At 42.0% G+C, this 25,755-nt stretch overlaps 1 protein-coding gene across 3 annotated transcripts in view; it reads right to left on the bottom strand.

Moving 5' to 3' along the window:
* LOC115154642 (gamma-aminobutyric acid receptor subunit beta-4) overlaps window positions 1–25,755 on the bottom strand; it is an 89,272-nt gene that overhangs the window by 16,733 nt on the left and 46,784 nt on the right. For all 3 annotated transcript variants that reach the window (XM_029701087.1, XM_029701086.1, XM_029701088.1), the window contains 2 exons: window positions 14,832–14,899; window positions 10,827–11,047 (listed from right to left, as the gene is read on the bottom strand). In XM_029701087.1, the coding sequence (XP_029556947.1) occupies window positions 10,827–11,047; window positions 14,832–14,899 (289 nt within the window). The remainder of the gene's footprint in view (window positions 1–10,826; window positions 11,048–14,831; window positions 14,900–25,755) is intronic.

Genomic DNA, 25,755 nt, shown 5'->3' on the forward strand with positions numbered 1-25,755 from the left:
AAAGTGAGTGCTACATACAATAGTGACTGCTACATACAATGCTGACTGCTACATATAATAGTGAGTGCTACATACAATGGTGACTGCTACATGCAAAAGTGACTGCTACATGCAAAATTGACTGCTACATACAATAGTGAGTGCTACATACAATGGCGACTGCTACATACAATGGTGACTGCTAAATATATTAGTGAGCGCTACATATAATAACGACTGCTACATGCAATAGTGACTGCTATATACAACAGTGACTGCTACATGCAATGGTGACTGCTTCATACTATGGTGACTGCTACATACACTGCTCAAAAAAATAAAGGGAACACTTAAACAACACAATGTAACTCCAAGTCAATCACACTTCTGTGAAATGAAACTGTCCACTTAGGAAGCAACACTGATTGACAATAAATGTCACATGCTGTTGTGCAAATGGAATAGACAACAGGTGGAAATTATAGGCAATTAGCAAGAAACCCCCAATAAAGGAGTGGTTCTGCAGGTGGTGACCACAGACCACTTCTCAGTTCCTATGCTTCCTGGCTGATGTTTTAGTCACTTTTGAATGCTGGCGGTGCTTTCACTCAAGTGGTAGCGTTAGACGGAGTCTACAACCCACACAAGTGGCTCAGGTAGTGCAGCTCATCCAGGATGGCACATCAATGCGAGCTGTGGCAAGAAGGTTTGCTGTGTCTGTCAGCGTAGTGTCCAGAGCATGGAGGCGCTACCAGGAGACAGGCCAGTACATCAGGAGACGTGGAGGAGGCCGTAGGAAGGCAACAACACAGCAGCAGGACCGCTACCTCCGCCTTTGTGCAAGGAGGAGCAGGAGAAGCACTGCTAGAGCCCTGCAAAATGACCTCCAGCAGGCCACAAATGTGCATGTGTCTGCTCAAACGGTCAGAAACAGACTCCATGAGGGTGGTATGAGGGCCCGACGTCCACAGGTGGGGGTTGTGCTTACAGCCCAACACCGTGCAGGACGTTTGGCATTTGCCAGAGAACACCAAGATTGGCAAATTCGCCACTGGCGCCCTGTGCTCTTCACAGATGAAAGCAGGTTCAAACTGAGCACATGTGACAGACGTGACAGAGTCTGGAGATGCCGTGGAGAACGTTCTGCTGCCTGCAACATCTTCCAGCATGACCGGTTTGGCGGTGGGTCAGTCATGGTGTGGGGTGGCATTTCTTTGGGGGGGCCGCACAGCCCTCCATGTGCTCGCCAGAGGTAGCCTGACTGCCATTAGGTACTGAGATGAGATCCTCAGACCCCTTGTGAGACCATATGCTGGTGCGGTTGGCCCTGGGTTCCTCCTAATGCAAGACAATGCTAGACCTCATGTGGCTGGAGTGTGTCAGCAGTTCCTGCAAGAGGAAGGCATTGTTGCTATGGACTGGCCCGCCCGTTCCCCAGACCTGAATCCAATTGAGCACATCTGGGACATCATGTCTCGCTCCATCCACCAACGCCACGTTGCACCACAGACTGTCCAGGAGTTGGCGGATGCTTTAGTCCAGGTCTGGGAGGAGATCCCTCAGGAGACCATCCGCCACCTCATCAGGAGCATGCCCAGGCGTTGTAGGGAGGTCATACAGGCACGTGGAGGCCACACACACTACTGAGCCTCATTTTGACTTGTTTTAAGGACATTACATCAAAGTTGGATGAGCCTGTAGTGTGGTTTTCCACTTTAATTTTGAGTGTGACTCCAAATCCAGACCTCCATGTGTTGATAAATTGGATTTCCATTGATTATTTTTGTGTGATTTTGTTGTCAGCACGTAAAGAAAAAAGTATTTAATAAGATTATTTAATTCATTCAGATCTAGGACGTGTTATTTTAGTGTTCCCTTTATTTTTTTGAGCAGTGTACAATGGTTACTGCTACATACAATGGTGAATGCTAAATACAATAGTTACTGCTGCATACAATAGTGCTACATTCATTCTGTTGCACAGTCAAAATAATGTTTTTTCCCCGTGTCATGCCTGCTGAAAACACTCCAGGCTTATACTTTATGTTCCTTCTCATGTAAGAGAAGCTCACATGCCAATCAAATGAACAGGAATGTCTTCCCGTGAATGGTAAAGGGATCATGGTCTTCATGATAAGTCATAGAGGCATATTTGTTACAATCATGAATATATACCCTACAGGCAATCTGTACTCTACACAGTCATGGCTTTGTCCTCACTTCATCCTTCCACCTTTTCACCAACTCCCTCTGGGTAACAAGAGATGCTGCGACCAATTCCGCCCCTCCCTCCCTCCCTCGCTCCTTCCTCTGCACCCACAGCTGATTCCACCAAGAGACATATTAAATAAGCATTTACCAGACCATTAGTTTCCCGTCTCACTTCCAAACATCATCAAATTCTCATTAATACCACAGTCTGTCTGACAGATCCTAAAACATCTACCCCTCTGAGACAGACACCAAGATGTCCCTGTGTTTGGTGGGGTGGACTGGGGATGAGGACCTAGTTGATATGAACAATCTCAGAGTGATTTAGTGAGGCAGTGTTAACAAAGTGTATGCTGACTGGCTGAAAAACCACCAAAGAATGGAGAAGACTGCCATTCTCTTGCAGACACTGATAATGCTATCATGTATCTCATGTCAATGAGCAAGGGCATGCGCTAAGTCCCCAATTCTGGAAAATAACACAATCCTTTTCCAGAGGCTTACCTAAGCTATATTTAATCTTCCAGACAATAGGGACATGACAAGAGCAAAATGCCATCTCCACTGATTGTGAAGTGGAATGAGGTAATAGAGCCTCATAATAGAGCTATGCATAAGATAGTAATATAGCCATTACAGCAGCATCTGTACATTTAGCTGTAAGCTTCCTATAATTAACATTTGCAGCTGAATTCGTTTTTTGCTTTGAAACATTTCAAAATGGGACTGCCCTGTGTAACAAAGGAACAAACATCATTGGCCAAAGCACATCAGCATTATTTTAACCCAAAGAACAGTGATTCTCTGTCTTGTCTTCTGAGGGCTCCATTCACCAGAGACACATGATGCTAAACAAATAAAGTTGAGTCAAATGAATTTATTTAAAAGCACATACATGTGTACCATGTGTACAGTCAGGTCCAAAATGATTGGCACCTTTGATAAAGATGAGAAAAAAGACTGTATAAAATAAATGTTTATTTATTTTATTTAACCTTTATTTAACCAGATACGCTAGTTGAGAACAAGTTCTCATTTGCAACTGCGACCTGGCCAAGATAAAGCATAGCAATTCGACACATACAACAACACAGAGTTACACATGGAATAAACAAAATATACAGTCAATAATACAGTAGAACAAAAGAAAACAAAAAGTCTATATACAGTGAGTGCAAATGAGGTAAGTTAAGGCTATAAATAGGCCATGGTGGCAAAGTAATTACAATATAGCAATTAAACACTGGAATGGTAGATGTGCAGAAGATGAATGTGCAAGTAGAGATACTGGGGTGCAAAGGAGCAAGATAAATAAATAAATACAGTATGGGGATGAGGTAGGTAGATAGATGGGCTGTATACAGATGGGCTATGTACAGGTGCAGTGTTCTCTGAGCTACTCTGACAGCTGGTGCTTAAAGCTAGTGGGGGAGATATGAGTCTCCAGCTTCAGAGATTTTTGCAGTTCGTTCCAGTCATTGGCAGCAGAGAACTGGAAGGAAAGACGACCAAAGGAGGAATTGGCTTTGGGGGTGACCAGTGAGATATATACCTGCTGGAGCGCGTGCTACAAGTGGGTGCTGCTATGGTGACCAGTGAGCTGAGATAAGGCGGGGCTTTACCTAGCAGAGACTTGTAGATAACCTGTAGCCAGTGGGTTTGGCGACGAGTATGAAGCGAGGGCCAACCAACGAGAGCGTACAGGTCGCAATGGTGGGTAGTGTATGGGGCTTTGGTGACAAAACGGATGGCACTGTGATAGACTGCATCCAGTTTGTTGAGTAGAGTGTTGGAGGCTATTTTATAGATGACATCACCGAAGTCGAGGATCGGTAGGATGGTCAGTTTTACGAGGGTATGTTTGGCAGCATGAGTGAAGGATGCTTTGTTGCGATATAGGAAGCCGATTCTAGATTTAATTTTGGATTAGAGATGCTTAATGTGAGTCTGGAAGGAGAGTTTACAGTCTAACCAGACACCCAGGTATTTGTAGTTGTCCACGTAGAGAGTCGGCCCGAGACTTGAACCCTGTGGCACACCCATCGAGACCGCCAGAGGTCCGGACAACAGGCCATCCGATTTGACACACTAAACTCTATCAGAGAAGTAGTTGGTAAACCAGGCGAGGCAATCATTTGAGAAACCAAGGCTGTCGTGTCTGCCAATAAGAATGTGGTGATTGACAGAGTCGAAAGTCTTGGCCAGGTCGATGAATGCGGCTGCACAGTAATGTCTCTTATCGATGGCGGTTATGATGTCGTTTAGGACCTTGAGCGTCGCTGAGGTGCACCCATGACCAGCTCTGAAACCAGATTGCATAGCGGAGAAGGTACGGTGGGATTCGGAATGGTCGGTAATCTGTTTGTTAACTTGGCTTTCGAAGACCTTAGAAAGACAGGGTAGGATAGATATAGGTCTGCAGCAGTTTGGGTCTAGAGTGTCACCCCCTTTGAAGAGGGGGATGACCGCGGCAGCTTTCCAATCTTTGGGAATCTCAGACGATACAAAAGAGAGGTTGAACAGGCTAGTATTACGGCTTGCAACAATTTCTGCAGATAATTTTAGAAAGAGAGGGTGCAGATTGTCTAGCCTGGCTGATTTGTATGGGTCCAGATTTTGCAGCTCTTTCAGAACATCAGCTATCTGGATTTGGGTGAAGGAGAAATAGTGGAGGCATTGGCAGGATGCTGTGGGGGGTGCCGGGCAGTTGACCGGGGTAGAGGTAGCCAGGTGGAAAGCATGGCCAGCCGTAGAGAAATGCTTATTGAAATTCTCAATTATAGTGGATTTATCGGTGGTAACAGTGTTTCCTAGCCTCAGAGCAGTGGGCAGCTGGGAGGAGGTGCTCTTATTCTCCATGGACTTTACAGTGTCCCAGAACTTTTTTGAGTTAGTACTACAGGATGCAAATTTCTGTTTGAAAAAGCTAGCCTTAGCTTTTCTAACTGCCTGTGTATATTTGTTCCTAACTTCCCTGAAAAGTTGCATATCATGGGGGCTATTCGATGCTAATGCAGAATGCCACAGGATGTTTTTGTGCTGGTCAAGAGCAGACAGGTCTGGAGTGAACCAAGGACTATATTTATTCCTAATTCATTTTTTTTGAGTGGGGCATGCTTATTTAAGATGGGGAGGAAGGCACTTTTAAAGAATAGCCAGGCATCATCTACTGACGGGATGAGGTCAATGTCATTCCAGGATACCCCGGCCAGGTCGATTAGAAAGGCCTGCTCGGAGAAGTGTTTTAGGGAGCGTTTGACAGTGATGAGGGGTGGTCGTTTGGTCGCAGACCCATTACGGATGCAGGCAATGAGGCAGTGATCGCTGAGATCTTGATTGAAAACAGCAGAGGTGTATTTGGAGGGCGAGTTAGTTAGGATGGCATTTATGAGGGTGCCCGTGTTTACGGATTTGGGGTTGTACCTGGTAGGTTCATTGATAATTTGTGTGAGATTGAGGGCATCAAGCTTAGATTGTAGGATGGCCGGGGTGTTAAGCATGTCCCAGTTTAGGTCACCTAGTAGCACGAGCTCAGAAGATAGATGGAGGGCAATCAATTCACATATGGTATCGAGGGCACAGCTGGGGGCAGAGGGAGGTCTATAGCAAGCGGCAACAATGAGAGACTTGTTTCTGGAAAGGTGAATTTTTAGAAGTAGAAGCTCAAATTGTTTGGGTACAGACTTGGATAGTAATACAGAACTCTGCAGGCTATCCTTGCAGTAGATTACAACACCGCCCCCTTTGGCAGTTCTATCTTGGTGGAAAATGTTATAGTTAGCGATGGAGATTTCAGGGTTTTTGGTGGTTTTCCTAAGCCAGGATTCAGACACGGCTAAGACATCCGGGTTGGCAGAGTGTGCTAAAGCAGTGAGTAAAACAAACTTAGGGAGTAGGCTTCTAATGTTAACATGCATGAAACCAAGGCTTTTACGGTTACAGAAGTCAACAAATGAGAGCACCTGGAGAGTGGGAGTGGTGCTAGGCACTGCAGGACCTGGATTAACCTCCACATCACCAGTGGAACAGAGGAGAAGTAGGATAAGGGTACGGCTAAAGGCTAGACGAACTGGCCGTCTAGCACGTTCGGAACAGAGAGTAAAAGGAGCAGGTTTCTAGGCACGATAGCATAGATTCAAGGCATAGTGTACAGACAAAGGTAAGGTAGGATGTGAGTACATTGGAGGTAAACCTAGGCATTGAGTAATGATGAGAGAGATATAGTCTCTAGAGACGTTTAAACCAGGTGATGTCATCGCATATGTAGGAGGTGGAACAACATGGTTGGTTAAGGCATATTGAGCAGGGCTAGAGGCTCTACAGTGAAATAAGACAGTAATCACTAACCAGTAATGGACGAGGCATATTGATATTAGAGAGAGGCATGCATAGCCAAGTGAACATATGGGTCCAGTGAGTGGTTGGGCTGACTGGGGACACGGCGATTCAGACAGTTAGCAGGCCGATGCTAACAAGCTAACAGTTGGTAGGCCGGGGCTAAACAAGCTAGCAGTTAACAGACCGGGCTGGCAAGCTAGCAGTTAGCAGACCGGGTTAGCAAGCAACAGTTGGCAGACCGGGGCTAGCAGTTAGCAGACCGGGGCAGGCAAGCTAGCAGTTAGCAGACCGGGGCAAGCAAGCTAGCAGTTAACAGACCGGTGCTAGCAAGTTAGCCTTTGAGGGACGTCGCGATGGGGATAAGTCTGTTTTTGCCTCTTTGTGCGGTGACGTCGATAGACCAGTCGTGGAATTAGTAGGGTTCCAAGTTGCTCTAGGTAGCTAGTAGCCCGCGGTTAGCAGAATGGGCCTTCAGCGGACGTCGCGCCTGAGGGGGCTGTTGGAATCCTTGGGCAGATTATGTCGGTATTCCAGGCGTAGAGGATTGGCGGGGTTCCATGCCCCGTACCGGCAGTAGAAGGGGTCCGGATATTGTAGCCCAGGAGTGGGCTTCGGTGGTAGCACAGGGGCTTGCCCCTGGATGGAAACGCTAGCCAGGAGTAGTCACCCGGGATTGCGGTTAGCTAGTTGTGAAGATCCAGATGAAAATGTTCAGAGTTTGCGGTAGGAATCCGGGAATATGAGGGGGGGAAAAAATAAAATAATAATAGGTCCATTATGCTCTGGTTTGAGTCATGTATGCTACATTTTATACTAGTACAATTCCTCAGAGAAAGATATTTTGTTTAGCAAGTTATATTTTTTGGGGTAACAAAAACCATTCATTTCAAAGTTTAGCTCTATGTTCAAGGACTACTTTTAACAATTTCCACTGAACATTTTACAAAAACGAATTTAGTGGAAGAACTGTGCACCCCATTGTCTCTATTTCTACTTTGCACTTTCTTCTACTACAAATCTACCATTCCAGTGTTTTACTTGCTATATTGTATTTACTTTGCCACCATGGACTTTTTTTGCCTTTACCTCCCTTATCTCACCTCATTTGCTCACATTGTACATAGACTTATTTTTCTACTGTATTATTGACTGTATATTTGTTTTACTCCATGTGTAACTCTGTGTTGTTGTATGTTGTCGAACTGCTTTGCTTTATCTTGGCCAGGTTGCAATTGTAAATGAGAACTTGTTCTCAACCTGCCTACCTGGTTAAATAAAGGTGAAATAAAAAAATAAAAAAATAATAAAAGATGCAAAGTTTGGTAATGGAATTATGGAAAAATCTCCAGTCAGGTTTTCATGCGACAACGTTTTCCACAAACTCGAAATATCTGCTTCGAACTAAGATTCAAAGATGTCTGTGGAAATAATGGGTATGTCAGCTATGACATGACACCTTGAGTTTGAAAAAATCTATTTTAGTTATTGAACTACAGTACGTGAAGTGGATTTACACCTGGTTAAGGAATTAAGGGAATGGGTTTACATCATGGGTCCCTGATATGTACTACACAGAAATGCGTAACTATGTAAATCAATGTAATTCTCTTCATTTTTTCACAAGTTTGGACATCACAGCAGAGTACAGTACAGTGCAGTAAAGTAGAATACAGTACAGACGGATATACCATGTGATTCTATGTTCAGCAAAGATCTTCTGTGTATAAGTGAGGGCAAAAAAAGCATCTAACAACGCAATACTACGAGTAGTCTGAGGCAGACGTTAGGTAACGAGCGTTTTCAAGTGCAGCGTTAATAACAACGGTTTTGGGAAACAGTTCAGAGATTTGAACAATGCTCCTACGAAGGTTCAAACGATGAACTTAGCATTAATATGCTTTTGGGAAACCTGGTCCAGTACTGTGCTATCCAAACTTGGGAAACATAAGTCTATGATAGGTTCAGATTTGGTCCATCTGTGGACGTTAACATCAAGTCCAGAGTGGACTGACCAAATTTCAACTACCCTAACCGTAAACTTAGCAGACAGTTGCTTATCAACAGATAGTTTGTTGATAGTATGACCATCTGTAGAGAATCTACAGATGGACTATTGAAATAAAGTTCCATTTTTTTTCTCTCAAAAAGATAGGAGTCAAAATGACTGTTTTCAGTACCTTTCAATAAATGTTTTACTTTTTTTTTTTTTTTACATTTTAGTCATTTAGCAGACGCTCTTATCCAGAGTGACTTACAGTAGTGAATGCATACATTTTCATACTCTTTTTTTTCTTCTGTGGTGGCCCCCGTGGGAATACCTCACCTTGCGAGGATAATGGCACTGAGCCTTTTTCAAAAATGTTTTATGAGATTGGAGAACACATTGGGAGGGATCTTAGACCATTCCTAGACACACAATCTGCCCAGATCCTTAATATGCTTTGTCAGTGCTTATGGACTGCCTTTTTCAATTCACACACACACCAATGGGGTTCAAGTCCGGAGACTGACATGGCCATTTTATGGTAATTTAACCTCCTTTTTGGATTTTGATGTGTGCTTGGGGTCATTGTCTTATTGGAAGTTTCAGCCTCCTTGTAGAGGAAACCCGTTTTTTGCCTAAAAAGTCATGGTACTGGATAAAGTTCATGATTCCGTTGACCTTAACAAAGGCCCCAAGACCAGTGGAAGAAAAATAGCCCCATAACATCAAAGATCCACCACCATATTTGACCGTAGTTATGAGGTACTTTTCTGCATATGCTTCTGTTTTTCAACACCAAATCCACCGCTGGTGTACCTGGCCAAACAGCTCTATTTTCATGTCATCTGACCAATGCACCAGTTCCAATCCATGTGCCAGTGCCGTTTAGAAAACTCCAGGCATTTACATTTGTTGGATGACATGAAAATAGCGCTGTTTGGCCACGCACACCAGTGGTGGGTTTGGCGTCGAAAGAAAGAAGCTTATGCAGACAAACTTGGCCGCAAGTGGATCTTCCAGCAAGACATTGACCCCAAGCACACATCAAAATCCATAAAGAAATGGTTAATTGACCACAAAATCAATATTTTGCAATATCAGTCTCTGAACTTGATCCCCATTGAAAACCTGTGTTTAGAATTGGAGAGGACAGTCCATAAGCAAAGGACAAAGGATATTAAGGATCCGTAAAGATCATGTATGGAGGAATGATCTAAGATCCCTCCTAATGTGTCTTCCAATCTCATAAAACACAAGAAAAAGGCTCAGTGCCGTTAAGGTGGGGTACTGAAAGGTTATGTTAAACAGGGGTGTCAATCATTTTGCCCCGTACTGTATTTTTTTGAGAAACAAAAGTATTACTTGTTAACCAAAATCCCCTTCTTCTGAGCTATTGTATTAGTATCAAATAATATAATTACTTATTTTTTTGTATACAATATTGCCCAGTATTGGTATAATTTAATTTACAGTCTTTTTTACTCATCAAGGGTGCCAATAATTTTGGACCTGACTGAGTATACAGTTTCTTCCATGACATAGACTGACCAGGTGAATCCAGGTGAAAGCTATGATCCCTTATTGATGTGACTTGTTAAATACACTTCAATCAGTGTTGATGAAGAGGAGGAGACAGGTTAAATAAGGATTTTTAAGCCTTGAAACAATTGAAACATGGATTGTGTATATGTGTCATTCAAAGGGTGAACGGGCAAGACAAAAGATTTAAGTGCCTTTGAACGGGGTGTGGTATTAGGTGCCAGGCACACCGGTTTGCATCAATAACTGCAACACTGCTGGGTTTTTCACGCTCAACAGTTTCCCATGTGTATCAAGATTGGTCCTCCACCTTAAGGACATCCAGACAACTTGACACAACTGTGGGAAACATTGGATTCAACATGGGCCAGCATCCCTGTGGAACGCTTTCGACAAATTGTAGAATCCATGCCCCCGCCGAATTGAGGCTGTTCTGAGGGGAAAAGTGTGTGTGGGGGGAGGAGGTATACTCAGTGTATATGTCAGGTATTAGCATGTCATGTAATTGTCAAGGTAGGCTATAACTACTTACAATTGAATCCTGTCATCAGAAATTCAGCTAAATAATTTAAGTTAGTCGTGCTTTTATCAGTGATTCTCTGGACTTGTTTTTTTTATGGAAGTAAGGAAAGTGAAAAGGCAGGACGGCCGCAATACTATTTAGACACAGACCTAGTTTCTCACATGCCTTCCCAAGGCTTCTTCCAGTCCTGTCTGACAGGCCAGGCTTTAACCAGTTTAGTTACAGTAGAATTCCAATGAAAGTTAGCTGTACCTGAGCCCATATAACACGGTGCCATCAGGATGCAGTCGAATCATACGGTTCTTCACTGTCACGCCATGCAGGAAGGACTTCTTGTCATTGAGGAAGTAGGTGTCTGGGAGCCACAGCTGGTCTGCTACACGGTTATCCAGAGTCAGGTTGAGGGGCAGCTCAGCGTATGCCAACCGCTTGTCTCGCCAACTTTGCTGGAAATACATTGTGATGGTGTAATCCTGTAGAAAAAGGGGAAACAGCACTGTGAGATTGAAAAAAAATTGTTGCTACACTCTTAGAAACAAATGTGCTATCTAGAACCTAAAAGGGTTATTTGGCTGTCCCCATAGGAGAACCCTTTGAATAACCTTTCCAGGTAGAATCCTTTTGGTTCTAGGTAGAACCCTTTTGGGTTCCATGTAGGTTCTCCAAAGGGTTCTCCTATGGGGACAGCCGAATAACCCTTTTGGAACCTTTTTTTCTAAGAGTGCATATGCATTGACAAAAGCTTCAACTATGGGAAGTATAAGTTACCCTTACTGTAATTGCCCTATCCTACAACATACACTTACTACGCAATGTGCATAAATGTATGCACATCTAAATGTATCATCATAGTCATTATGTGCAGAGTATATCAAAAAGCATTAACAGTGTTTTTTCTAGGATACAATGGAAACATAATGAAAATGGGAGACTTACAGGGAAGTGATTTAAAGGCCAAGTTAAGTTGAACACCTCCTCCAATGACAGTACAGTGTTTCTGAGTTTCGAATGATAAATGCTGCCAATTATTCTGGGAACCTCAGTGTCCCGAAATCTCAATATAATTGTCTTAAAACCATAATATACATCACATTTTATAAGCGGACTGAGAGCTAATCTTAGTGGTTATTCAGCTGGACATAAAATGACCTATATTCTCACAGGGTGTACCCTATCAGAAGAATATTCCAGATTAACCAGAAAAAATATACTTGCTGCATCATGAAAGAAAATGAATGAAATGAAATACTAACACAAAGTAATTTTGTTTTTCATGGCTTTTGTCTGCAGAACACAAAAAAATGTGAAACGATGTGGTTTTCTTTAGCTATGACTATGTTGGCTGGCTGACAAAATAGAAAAATGAACAGCTAAAATAGACGAGTTATGGTGTTAGACATAACATACATGTTGAGATTATCAAGCGTTTTCCAAATTGACAATAACCAGGTTTCCATCCAACCTTTTAATGCAAGTAAAGTACATGTCAGATATATATTTTTTAAATGACAGGCCTTTCTTGGTAAACTTTCCAAATGTCAACAAAACAAAATACGCCAGCTAATAAGGTGGGATCTTTTTGTGTCGGTAAAATTAATTATGCGAGAAATATCGGTGGAAATGCTTTTAATTCATAAATATTGATATAATAATGACATTGTGTGGTCCTCCCACTACGACTCGTCAGGAAAGCATGCCGTTTATTAGGCTATAGATGAAATAAGATAATATTGACAGGGGGGTGAAAGTGCAAGGTGATGAGCTTGATGCTCTTTTCCAATAAATATTGAGGGTCTTATTCTGGTGACATGATCGACGATGTTTGGCTGCCGTTTGACAAATAGAAAAAATCTTGCTCTTTTGATCACAATAATCTCATCATGTAGGCTATACCCACATTGTATCGGCGAGCTGTTGGCTAGAGCTCTCGTCCCAATACCAGAGAAGGCACACTCGCTATATAACGCAACATTTTTTGTGAGAAAACCATCAGTAGAGTTGCAAATCTGCAACAAGTCAATTTGATGCAAACACATCTCTGGTGGGAAAATGCACATATTGTTTTAATGCCGATTTTGAATATTCGCATGGATATATGTCTCCAATTGGATGGAAACCAAGCTAGTCATATCGTTTTGTGTCTGTCTTTGTTCACAGGAACCTTTTTCAACCTTTTCAGCCCTGCACCTGATGCTACCTTCTCAAATGTCCAGGGAAACAAAAATAACATAAAACATAAGATAAAACTTGCTGTGTCTTCAAAAACACCAGAGTGGAAAAGAAATCTCAGAAGAAAAAAAATGAATATATCAAAGCGCCTCACGTGCTTGCTCTAAAAAATAAAGAAAACAGCTTTGTACATGAGTGACTACCTCTAACAAATTAAAAATAAAATGTGGCTTTTGCTTGAAACTGGATGAAAATCCTCTCGTGATTCGAAATGGCAACATTGCAGGGAGAACAAATCCAGAATAAAAAAACAAAGCTCCTCTGGCTTGTCGGGGGAGTGAACTCTTGAGTGTGTCTGTGCCACATTAAAGAAAAGAAAACACAACTGAGAGCAGAGAGACAGAATGATGTCATTGCAGAGACACCAGCCATATTGTCTTCTTTAAAGAAAAAGACTGAGCCTGATTTCTCACCGCTCTCTAATAAACAGAAGTTAAATACGTAATATAATCAAGTAAATCAGATGCACAACATGTCTATGGTATCCAATGTTTGCAAGGCCAAATATGATTGATTGAAATGGTATTATTGCATTGCAAATACACGGAACAAAAATATAACACCTTAAACACACCATACATGTGCTATGTGGAGGTCATACAGTGCCTTCAGAAAGTATTCATACCCCTTATTCCACTATGTGTTGTTTTACAGCCTGAATGAAACATTTATTTAAAAATAATGTCACTCATCTACACACAAGAAGTGAAAACATGTTATTTCAATTTTTTGCTAATTTATTGAAGATGAAGTTCAGAAATATCTTATTTAAAAAAGTAATCACACCCGAGTCAATACTATACTGAACAAAAATATAAACGCAACATGTAAACTGTTGGTCCCATGTTTCATGAGCTGAAATAAAAGATCCCAGAATTTTTCCATAATTTCTCTAAAATGTTGTGTCCAAGTTTGTTAACATCCCTGTTAGTGAGCATTTCCCCTTTGCCAAGATAATGTATCCACCTGATAGGTGTTGCATATCAAGAAGCTGATTAAACAGCATGATAATTACACAGGTGCATCTTGTGCTGGGGACAATAAAAGGTCACTCTAAAATGTTCAGTTTTGTTACACAACAAGTTTTGAGGGAGCGTGCAATTGGCATGCTGACTGCAGGAACGTCCACCAGAGCTGTTGCCAGATAATTTAATGTTCATTTCTCTACCTTAAGACACCTCCAATGTCATTTTAGAGAATTTGGCAGTACGTCCAAAAGGCCTCACAACCGCAGACCACGTGTATGGCGTTTTGTGGTCAAGGTTTTTTTCTAATGTCAACGTTGTGAACAGAGTGCCCCATGGTGGCGGTGGGGTTATAGTATGGGCAGGCATACGCTATGGACAACGAACACAATTGCATTTTATCGATGGCACTTTGAATGCACAGAGATACTGTGATGAGATCCTGATGTTCACTGACCTGCCATTCATCCGTCGCCATCACCTCATGTTTATGAATGATAACGCACGGCCCCATGTCGCAAATATCTGCACACAATTCCTGGAAGCTGAAAATGGCCCAGTTCTTCCATGGCCTGCATACACTCCAGAAATGTTACCCATTGAGCATGTTTGGGATGCTCTGGATTGACGTGTACGACAGTGTGTTCCAGTTCCCTCCAATATCCAGCAACTTTGCACAGCCATTGAAGAGGAGTGGGACACACCAGATACTGATACTGACTGGTTGTCTGATCCATGCCCCTACCTTTTTTTAAGGTATCTGTGACCGACAGATGCATATATGTATTCCCAGCCATGTGAAATCCATAGATTGAGTTTATTTCAATTGACTGATTTCCTTCTATGAACTGTAACTCAGTAAAATCGTTTCAATTGTTGCATGTTGCATTTATATTTTTGTTTAGTATACTGTACATTGAAACAAATGAAATTATCAAAATTGTAGTTTATAAAATGGGTGCATCATGCTTTAACCACGAACACGAATAAATAAAAACGGACACATTGAGTCGATGTTCTATATGGGCAGTGCTACTGTAAGAGAAGGGGTTTTGTAACTCACCATGTTCACTTCTGAGATGGAGTCAATGCTAGCGATGTTGATGCTCATTCCTACGATGACTGGGGCACCTGAGGGAACACAAGAGCCAGTACAGTCACACAACAAATTCACACCATTATTCACACTGGGCCAAAAATACACTTCTAACATAACATAGGACAACACGTACACACATTATAATGTACTTTATTTGCAAAAGTAGTATGCAATAAGCAAGGAATGTTTTTTTCTGATTGGTTTTTATTTTTTTTATCTTATGAGATTATTCTGTATAATGAAAAGCGCTTTACAAATGTAATCAATTATTATTATTATTAATGTTAAGAAGATACGAAAATAATCAAATCATCTTCACATGCTGGGTGATCTCAATAATTATCAGGATATTATTGTGTGTACCATCATATAACTCTTTTTTTTAGATGCATTACGTATGAGAATGGACCTGGACATTTCTGATGTGGGAGAGTGAATCAGACATTTTTGGGAAAACTGTCATAAATGTGTCACTGTGGGAACAAGCCTCGGTATCGAGATAGGCATGAAGAAAACAGACCAACATTACTTAAACCCATTGACCTTTATCATACAGTATGTGGAAAGTGACCAAAAAAAGGCTGCTGACCTTAAAGTAAGAACAAATTGGTGCGACAAAAATAACAAAAAATGCAGAGGCTGATGAATAGTCAAATCCCATTTTTGGGAGGCTTTAAACAGCCATATAAAATCTGACTAAATCTTTCTTTAAACTTCATAAAATTGTAATCCATATGAGATTCAGGTACATCATGCTAATTTCACGGTCAATATTCTCACCCCCCAAATCATGTAATCTTTGAGTATCTCATCCTACCTCTTTCTCCTTAAAAGAAACGTAAACATTGAAGTGAAAGGGATGTAAAAGTGTGTTGATATTCAGCAATGTCAAAAGTGAATAATTAAAGGCCCAGTGCAGTCAGAAATGTGGATTCCTTGTGTTGTATATATATTTCCACACTATGAGTTTGGAATAATATTGTAAAATTGTGAAAATAATGATAATGCACTTTTAGTGTAAGAGCTGTTTGAAAAGACAGGCTGAAATTTCATTCCATCCCTGTTTTGTTGGGATGGAATGTTGCCTTCCATGGTGACATCACTAGGGCCATAACCACATATGAGGATGCCGTATTGTTATTATTATTATTAATTTTTTTGACAAATCTTTTGGGAGGAACTCAATCGGGGTCTCAATTTACGGTTGAGAGTAAGAATAGTAGAATAGACAAGGTGCAATTTCAAAACTTAATTGTGCATCAGCAGTTTTCATATTGTTATATGTCACTCACTGACAGTCAATTAAAATGTCAGTGAATTTTGTTTTAGATTGGTAAATTAGTCTAGCTAGTCTAGCCAGCTATCTAAACGTGAAGTAATCATGGCCGAATTACCGACCGGAGACGCAGGGCACATGCCCAAGGGGGCGCTGACCTCCAGGGGGCCCCCATTGATTTTGTTAGTCACTCTCACTCAGAGACTGTATCATATACCCTGGTTACGGCCCTGGACATCACCATGCTGTAAATTAGTTAATAGACCAATAAGAAAAAGAGTTACCAATAACAGCTAATTTTCAGTTTTTCCCTCCCCACTAAGACCACTCCCAGACAGTCCTAGCAAAATTCTTGCTTGAGAAACTGCCCTTTGCTAATAAGCAATTTTTAGTTATTTTTGAGCGTTTTAATTGAAAACAATCAATGTAAGGTACTTAATTGTTACCCAGAAAAGATTTGGTACTGAGATAAAAACGGCCGCATTGGACCTTTTGAAGGCAACATTCCTACATTGTTGGTTCTATTCAGATCTTGCTGCCCTTCAGTTCAGAGTAGCCTGGATTTTATAACGACACTAGATCTGCGTTGAGTCAGTTAAAATAACAAATAAAAACAACATTATGTGCGTGGGCCTATGATGAAAGTAATAGCAAATGGCAGGTCAAAAAAGGTTTTGAACTAACCGCAAATATACTCAAGCACTGCGTATGACAAATGTACTAAATTTGGCCTTTACCTTTGTAGTGTGGAGTTAGTCAACCCTCTACCGATGCCCCGGGGAGTGCTTTAACTCTTGTTAAAATCAATGATTTTAGAATATACTGGTTGACCTTTACCCCCATAAGAAATAGTAATTGTCATTTTGTATTGTTCAAAGCGAATGCTGAATCTTTAAGTTTTAAGAAGTGCTGTGCTGAACATGTGACTGCAGGGTGCGAGAAAGACCGCGTATCTTGTGCATAATCAGAGTTCAATTTGTAATTTCTTTGAAAATGTGTGCATATTTAACACAATTGCAGCTGTCCATATATACCGGTTATCCATCATCTGAAAGGTTGAGAGGTTGTGTCAGAGAATGACGCTGAAATAGTGGAATGGTCAAACTTCCACAGACTGTACTTGAAGATGAGGTTAAGTGCGGTGTTTTGGAAAACAACAGAGACATACTGACAGTACTGACACAAAGAACATACTCTGAACGTCACCTAACTTGTGCATCTCTCTGGATAGGAGCATCAATGAGGAGGACACAGTGTACCTGCATACAGTATGTCAGTGATAGACATAGAACGTGGCTAAATCTGTAACCTGGCTACAGTGAATACACGTGTTTCATTCACAAACATTAAGGCTAAGAGTGCATTGCAGCCCTCCCCCCAAAAAAGTGAAAGACATTTTGAACGTTCTAGAAGTTGGGCTTTTTCATACTGTAGGTCTTTTCACCTTCACAACATCTGGTGATAATTCATGCAGCGCCAACTTTGGAGCTCAAAGCAAGGACACCCCCCTCCCCTCACTCCAAATGTTCACTCCTTGATTTGTAACAATTGCAACATTTCTGCACAAGGGAATTGTGTCAACCCCACAAGGGAATTGTGTCAACCCCACAAGGGATGAATTAGTAATTTCCCAGTCAGCAGACCACTGAATCATGATGATCAGGTGAAGGAGGAAGGAATTGTGACCACAAAAACAATGACCAAACGCTCACAGAAAAGGCTGAGAGTAACATCACAACTTTTTGTTTCGGGACTTCTCCAAAGGTTCTTCCTGTTTTTAGCAGTGGCCGGGGAAGAACCATCTCAACCACTGGGTTCAATGCAGGTTTATTACAGCAGTATCTTTTAGGTGAACTACAATTCCCTTGAGCTAAGAGTGGCGTAGGCAACCAAGGCACTTCCATACAGCTAGTGTATGTCCTGTATGTACATGTAATGTACCGTGCAGTTACAGATAAGCAGATAAGCTGTTAAAATGAATTGAAGCATTGTCTAACTACAACACCTGTTTCAAGTATCTTTCATACAATTGAGAGCTTCCAAAGTAGCCATTACGATCCAGTAAGTTCTTACTTTGTTATGAGAAAAAATCTGCCCTTATGATTTTTTCACAGACCAACAGATGGGACAATTGCTTGAACAGTTACCTGGGCATTGTCCACTTTTTCAGGTGTGAATCACAGATTTGCTTCTGAGAAACATACTGCCTGTGGGTTTTTGAAATGGCTGGCTTGCTGCCAACAGAAATGTTTTCTTAGTTGCATTAATATTTCAGAGGTGGTTTACCCACAAAACTCACAACAGGACATTTTGTAAAGCACTGCAACGTTGGGCATTGAACAAAATATCTCTCAAACCAGGCAAAGGAGGCTGGCCCTGTAACTCATCCAGCCAAAGGTGTTCCACCTTCCCTCCAGAGACACAACACACAGACAAAGAAACAGAGAGAGAGGACTGTGAAAGATGGTCTTGAGAGTAGGGCTTCTGTAAGTGCATCTCAGAATCCCTTCCAATTTGTGCAAATTTAAAATGAATCTCGAAAACAGTGATTTTCTGAGTTTGTCTCAAATCCATGACCATTGTTTGTTTACTTTCGTTCCTTCCTTCAAATAATACACAGATGACTCTTGCTCCGGCCAACTCCTAATACTGGCCCTGAAATTTTAAGCAGCACAGCACTTGACTGATAGTGCACATCTCTCCTATCTCTTCTTGACTGAGAGTGCACATCTCTCCTATCTCTTCTTGACTGAGAGTGCACATCTCTCCTATCTCTTCTTGACTGAGAGTGCACATCTCTCCTATCTCTTCTTCTCTTCTTGACTGATAGGAGAGATGTGCACTATCTCTTCTTTTTTTGTAATCCTATTTTCTTTCCCCCTCTCCTCCAACTCTAGCTGCCATGCTGCCATGGCAGACCACCTCTCTCTTAAATGCCCTGCAGCTTTGTCATATTTCCTGACCCATCTTTTTTTTTTTTTTAAGAAAAAGTGGGGCCATTTTCCATTGCGCTTTGTGAAGGCAACCAGTAACAATTTTCCCCAGAGATGTCAAAGTACATTCGTTCGCTGGTTGTAAACAGAAAGCACAAAGATCTCTCTCTCTCTCACTGCATATTTTTGACCCTGCTTCAATGAAACAGAGGGATCCACTTTGCCACCGTGGCTTTCTCAAAATAAAAGCACTTACCTGCAGCAGCACTTTCGTGAGCTGAAGCTAAATATCGCCTCGACAACAGCTGCCTGAGATCCTGAGATATAATGTTTCTATCAATTCATGTTTTCACATCGGAACATATTTGAGATTTATTTGTAAATATTTGTACATAAGTGGCATCTGAAAATGGAAGAAGCAAGATGTCAAATCAGATAATTGTGTGCTAGCGTGTCACGTCCTGACCAGTAAAGGGGTCATTTGTAATTATAGTATGGTCAGGGCGTGGCAGGGGGTGTTTGTTTTGTGTGTTTTGGGGTTTTTGGTTCTCGGGGACTTTGGTTCTAGTTTTCTATTTCTATGTTTCTTTTTCCATGTTTGGCCGAGTATGGTTTCCAATCAGAGGCAGGTGTATCTCGTTGTCTCTGATTGGAAGCCATACTTAGGCAGCCTGTTTTTTCCTTTGGGTTTGTGGGTGGTTGTTTTCCGTTATAGTCTTTGTACCTTACGGAACTGTCGTTTTGTCATTTGTTAGTCATTTTGTTTAAGTGTTCACTTTAATCTAAATAAAGAAGATGACCACTATACCCGCTGCGTTTTGGTCCAATCCTTACAACGCCCATGACAGTGCATGCATTTGTGCGTGCTTGTGTGTATGCTATTGTGTACTATGGGTGCTATTGTGTATGTGTGTGTGTGAGGGGGAGGGGACATCTGTAATTTACTATTTATATTTGTTATTATTTTTACTTCACTACATTCCTAAAGAAAATAATATACTTTTTACTCCATATATTCCCTGACACCCAAAAGTACTCGTTACATTTTGAATGCTTAGCAGCACAGGAAAATGGTCCAATTCACACAATTATCAAGAGAACATCCCTGGTCATCTTTATAGCCTCTGATCTGGCAGACTCACTAAACAGAGAACATCCCTGGCCATCTCTACTGCCTCTGATCTGGCAAACTCACTAAACAGAGAAGATCCCTGGTCATCTCTACTGCCTCTGATCTGGCAGACTCACTAAACAGAGATGCTTCATTTGTAAAGGATGTCTGAGTGTTAGCTATCTGTAAATAAAAAAAAAGAAAAAAAAGAAAATGGTGCCGCCTGGTTTGATTAATATAAGGAATTTGAAATAATATATACTTTTACTTTGATATTTAAGCATATTTTAGCAATTACATGTACTTTTGATACTTAAGTATATTTAAAACCAAATACTTTTAGACTTTTACTCAAAGTAGGATTTTACTGGATGACTTTCACTTTTACTTGAGTCATTTTCTATAAAGGTATCTTTACTTTTACTCAAATATGACAATTGGGTACTTTTTCCACCACTGTGTGTGTGTGTGTGTGTGTGTGTGTGTGTGTGTGTGTGTGTGTGAGAGAGAGAGAGAGAGAGAGACAGAAAGAGATGGGGGAATATCGATGACCAGAGCCAAACCCCAACTACTATTAGCAATTATCACATCACAGTGCGTCAGCACTTTCCCCTGCTTTCTCAAATAAGCCGCATCTAAGCCACTGACTGGCGTGACCTGATGCTGTTTGCCGACAAACTCTGACCTGATCTCCCGGAGTAGGGACTACTTCCAGCTGAGTCCCATAACTCGCCAGGTATTGATGTGGCATATTAAAGGAGTGTGGAGTATAGAAAATAGTCTTTAATAAAGTCAGGCTTGGATCCAACTCAACGTCCAGCATCCAGGAACTTCATCTCCTGATCTTTGATTGTCTGCCAGTTTCCTCTCTCCTCTCTGATCTCAGCACATTCCCCCCTACCAAGGAAGGCACAGCCCTCAAGGAACCAAACAAATTCTACCACTTTGCCACAGTTTTAATTTAACAGAAGAATGGATGTTCTTAATCCACGTTTTACAGTTCTTTATCTCAGTGTCTTTGATAAAGGCTGTGAGTTTCTGATGCATCTACTGGCAACGGTGGGTGTGGTCCCTATGTCAAGAAGCATAGTAACTGCACAACCTGCAATTCATCACCACTGAGGTTAGTATCAACGCTAACGCAGACACACACACCAACAATAAATCCAATCCTGAGAGCAACATTGAAAAAAGCATGAGTACTTTCTGAAATATTTCAATAACACAATCACAGTTCACTAACATACGATCAGTACGGAGAAAAAAATTTATGAAATGTATGCATTCACTACTGTAAGTCGCTCTGGATAAGAGCGTCTGCGAAATGACTAAAATGTAAATGTAAATGTAATGATAAAATGGGGCAGGAAACACTACATTCCTGTGTCTGCCATTGAAGAATAATCATCTTTGGACAGTAGCAGTGAATGAGAAAAACAAGTTTATTTGTCAATAGAGCTGCATTCTAGACCCCTCCAAGCCATAGCACACAGATTCCTCACTCCTTTCTGCCTTTCTTTGTTTGACATTTTGCCTCTACTCTCTCTACTTCCTGTACGTAGTGCTTTTGTGCTTCTCTGAGCATGCCCACTGCTTCCTCAAAACTTGTGTTATTTTCCTCCATTTTTACACTCAGCAGCCAGATGGCCCCATCATCTGTGTCCATATTTAAATGACAAATGCAAAGCAGGTGGCATCTCTGGAGTGCCTAGGTTTGGGTTTTATTAAACAGAGGGCCCCGTCCCTGGAAGCCTGGGAGATGCTCCATGAAACACACAGCCAGTGTTTTCAGGAATACCTCAGGTGGATGGGGCCGTTTAGACTGGCTCCCTGTTCAGGGGCAACAATCCCCCCTCAGCATGTTTTTATCCCTGGCTGTGTTTTCTGTCGTACAGGTAAAGACGATAATAATGATGTGAAATTGCTTTACAGTAGGAGGTTGGGGACTGAGAGGGAATCACTCGCAGTAGGTACAGTATATCTGCACGCCAGAGAAAGTGATGGTTTCGAGGGGGATCGGGTTTGATTTGGCTGATGGTAGGGCTGGTGTTGGGAGGCATGTTGGCGAGTAGATATTGTGACATTAGAACATCAGGACCTAAACGTGTCAGGATGAAGCCCACCCCTCCCACCCCGCGCTGAATATGCTCACAGAGGCAGTTCAACCCTGTTTGATACATATACTATATATACAAAGGTATGTGGACACCCCTTCAAATTAGTCGATTTGGCTATTTCAGCCGTAGCCGTTGCTGACAGGTGTATAAAAACGGTAGAATGGCCTTACTGAAGAGCTCAGTGACTTTCAACGTGGCAGCGTTATAAGATGCTACCTTTCCAACAAGTCAGTTCGTCAAATTCCTGCCCTACTAGAGCTGCCCCGGTCAACTGTAAGTGCTGTTATTGTGAAGTGGAAATATCTAGAAGCAACAACGGCTCAGCCGCGAAGTGGTAGGCCACAGAACGGAACCTCCAAGTGCTGAAGCGTGTAGCGCGCAAAAAACATCTATCCTCGGTTGCAACACTCACTTCCAAGTTACAAACTGTCTCTGTAAGCAACGTCAGCACAAGAACTGTTCGTCGGGAGCTTCATGAAATGGGTTTCCATGGCTGAGCAGCCGCACACAAGCCTAAGATCACCATGCGCAATGCCAAGCGTCGGCTGGAGTGGTGTAAAGCTCGCTGCCATTGGACTCTGGAGCAGTGGAAACACGTTCTCTGGAGTGATGAATCACGCTTCACTATCTGGCAGTCCGACGGATGAATCTGAGTTTGACAGATGCCAGGTGAACACTACCTGCCCCAATGCATAGTGCCAACTGTAAAGTTTGGTGGAGAGGGAATAATGGTCTGGGGCTGTTTTTCATGGTTCAGGCTCCATGGTTCCAGTGAAGGGAAATCTTAACGCTACAGCATACAATAACATTCTAGACGATTCTGTGCTTCCAAATTTGTGGCGACAGTTTGGGGAAGGCCAAACTCGTCTAGAATGTTATTGTATGCTGTAGCGTTAAGATTTCCTGTTTCAGCATGACAATGCCCCCGTGCACAAAGCGAGGTCCATACAGAAATGGTTTGTCGAGATCGGTGTGGAAGAACTTGACTGGCCTGCACAGAGCACTGACCTCAACCCAATCAAACAACTTTGGTATGAATTGGAATGCCGACTGCGAGCCTGGTCTAATCACCCATCATCAATGCCCAACGTTACTAATGCTCTTGTGGCTATATGGAAGCAAGTCCGCACAGCAATGCTCCAACATCTAGTAGGAAGACTGGAGGCTGTTATGGCAACAAGCAAGTGTCCACATACCTTTGATCATATAGTGTATGTATGCAGTACACACCATGAAGTGCCCTCTACTGGCTTTTCACTGACTCTACCCTCTGTTTTGCTGTTGATCACCAGAAAAAGGACAGTGTTTTATGCCTTACAAAGAACACAAATATATATAGATACAGTAAGGTAAGATGTAGATTTATGAAATGGGTTACTTGTCATATCACACTGCTATTTCTCAGGTGGTGACTGCAGTAGTACTCTTTGCAGATGATAAGGAAGTTGATGTTCCTGTACTTTGATTTGTGCCCATTTCATGTTACTCTGGGGTAATTGCATTATTTGGGAGGTTTGTGTCCATGGATGCAGTCAATTGCAAACTGAAAACAAATTTGCTGGATAACGCCATTGCACAGAAAATACCACTCTGCCTCTGATAGAAAAAAATCGAATAATCGACTCATTGCTTAGCAACAAAGGGTTCCATGGCAACTGCGCAGCATTCTCACTATAACATTACAAGGGAAGCACGGTGCATTGTGTTGAATCTGCACTCATTTTTGTATTCAATGGCCACTGCTGTCATGAAAGCTCCTTCTTGAGACAATAAAACAAAACACATTCTGTGTCGCCTTGCAATGCTTCCTATTTATCAAATGTATGACCTTATGTGCCAATAGGCATATCTAATTTGAGACAAGGGATTGAATGTCTGTGGAAGTAACTCAAATATTTTTATATCCCTCAAAACTGATATGTGTCATCATCAAGATTGTTGACATTTCCAACATGTGTAGCTGGAAGCTATGAGTCAAATAAGGGCTGGCTCGTTATGTTTTAATAGTCATTGGAAACACCCCTTCTATTAAGAGCAGTTTGGAGACGAACAAGGGAATCATAGATAATTAGTCCGCAATGTCATCATTTTTCAATCACATTGTGGTTATCATCATGATATATGCGTTAATATTACTACTAACGTTAATAGTAGTAGCTGTGATGGTCGATGCAGTAGTGACAGCAGAGTTGTAGCGAAAGCTGTGCTACATACATTTAGTTACTCAATGTATCCCTATTTGCGTGCTGGAGAGCTTACCTTCAAATGACTCGCCATCATATGATGTTCATTGCTTTCCTCAACCATTTATGGTAACAGAACCTCCACCTGCGACACGCCCGTGGTTGAGAAGCCACAGGCTAATGAAAGCACACCTATGAGTGCATCAGTAAACCAAAACACTATAGCATCTTATCACAGGCACTGAGATCAGACATGCAATTAACGTAAATCTTGCTAATGAAATAGCCTTCTGAGTTCTGACACTTAACGATCGCGGATGAATGAAGGGAGATCATTTCACTAGTTATATTGTGATGTCAGACGTTGAGGACACACTGATGAAAGAGTACATGAGAAAGGGAGAGGGAGAGAGAGAGAAAGAGGGACAGAGCCTGCAGAGGTAGTAAATTAAGGGAAGACACTGGGACATAGAGACAGGGAAGAAAGAAAGGTGGCCCCATCCAACAAAAACATCCAGTGACTCCAAAAAGCTGAGGTTAAGTAATGAGATGGGCTTTTAAGCATGCTTCCTGGCATTGGGGCTGTTGGCATCGATCACTATGTGCCGTAAATGACATTTATATCCTTGTTTATCTATCTGAACAATTGGATAGCCACATCCCGTCCTTGGCCGGTCCCTCTCGGCCCGCTCAAGGACACACCTCCCATCAATCACTGGGGTTGCAAAAAGGGCGTGACTGGGGGCATGAGGAGGGGAGTTGAAAAGCAAAAGAATGCCTTGTGAGTTGCCACACCGGTGTGCGACCTATGGTTTCTGTACTTCACAGACCGCTGAGATACATTTTGAGTCGAATTTCCATCTGAGCTTTGTTTTCTCTCCTTCAGTTCAAAGTTGCTGGAAACAACACTTTGTCTGATGAAGCCCCCCCCCATACACACCTCACTGACTCAGAGCAGAACAGAGCAGTAAAAAGAGGGAAAGCGCTGTGCTCCCTCCTTAAGCATTTTCGCCTTCTGCTCCCTCTGCAATAAATCATCTGCTGTTCTCTCTTCATCAGGATAGATATCAACCCTCCACACCCGAGCACCCATCCTGCTGTTCTGACAACACACTCCTGTTTTGTGCTGAATAGCCATTTATTTTGCACTGCGTTACAGTGGGTCGTGTAATGAGCCCACATGCAAAACGGCCCATCGCTTAACATGTAGCGACACACCAAGAAGAGATTGTCTCCAAAATGCTAAATGTGTGGGGTGAAATTTAGAC

Source organism: Salmo trutta, chromosome 19 (assembly GCF_901001165.1).
Source record: "Salmo trutta chromosome 19, fSalTru1.1, whole genome shotgun sequence".
NCBI classification, from domain to species: domain Eukaryota; kingdom Metazoa; phylum Chordata; class Actinopteri; order Salmoniformes; family Salmonidae; genus Salmo; species Salmo trutta.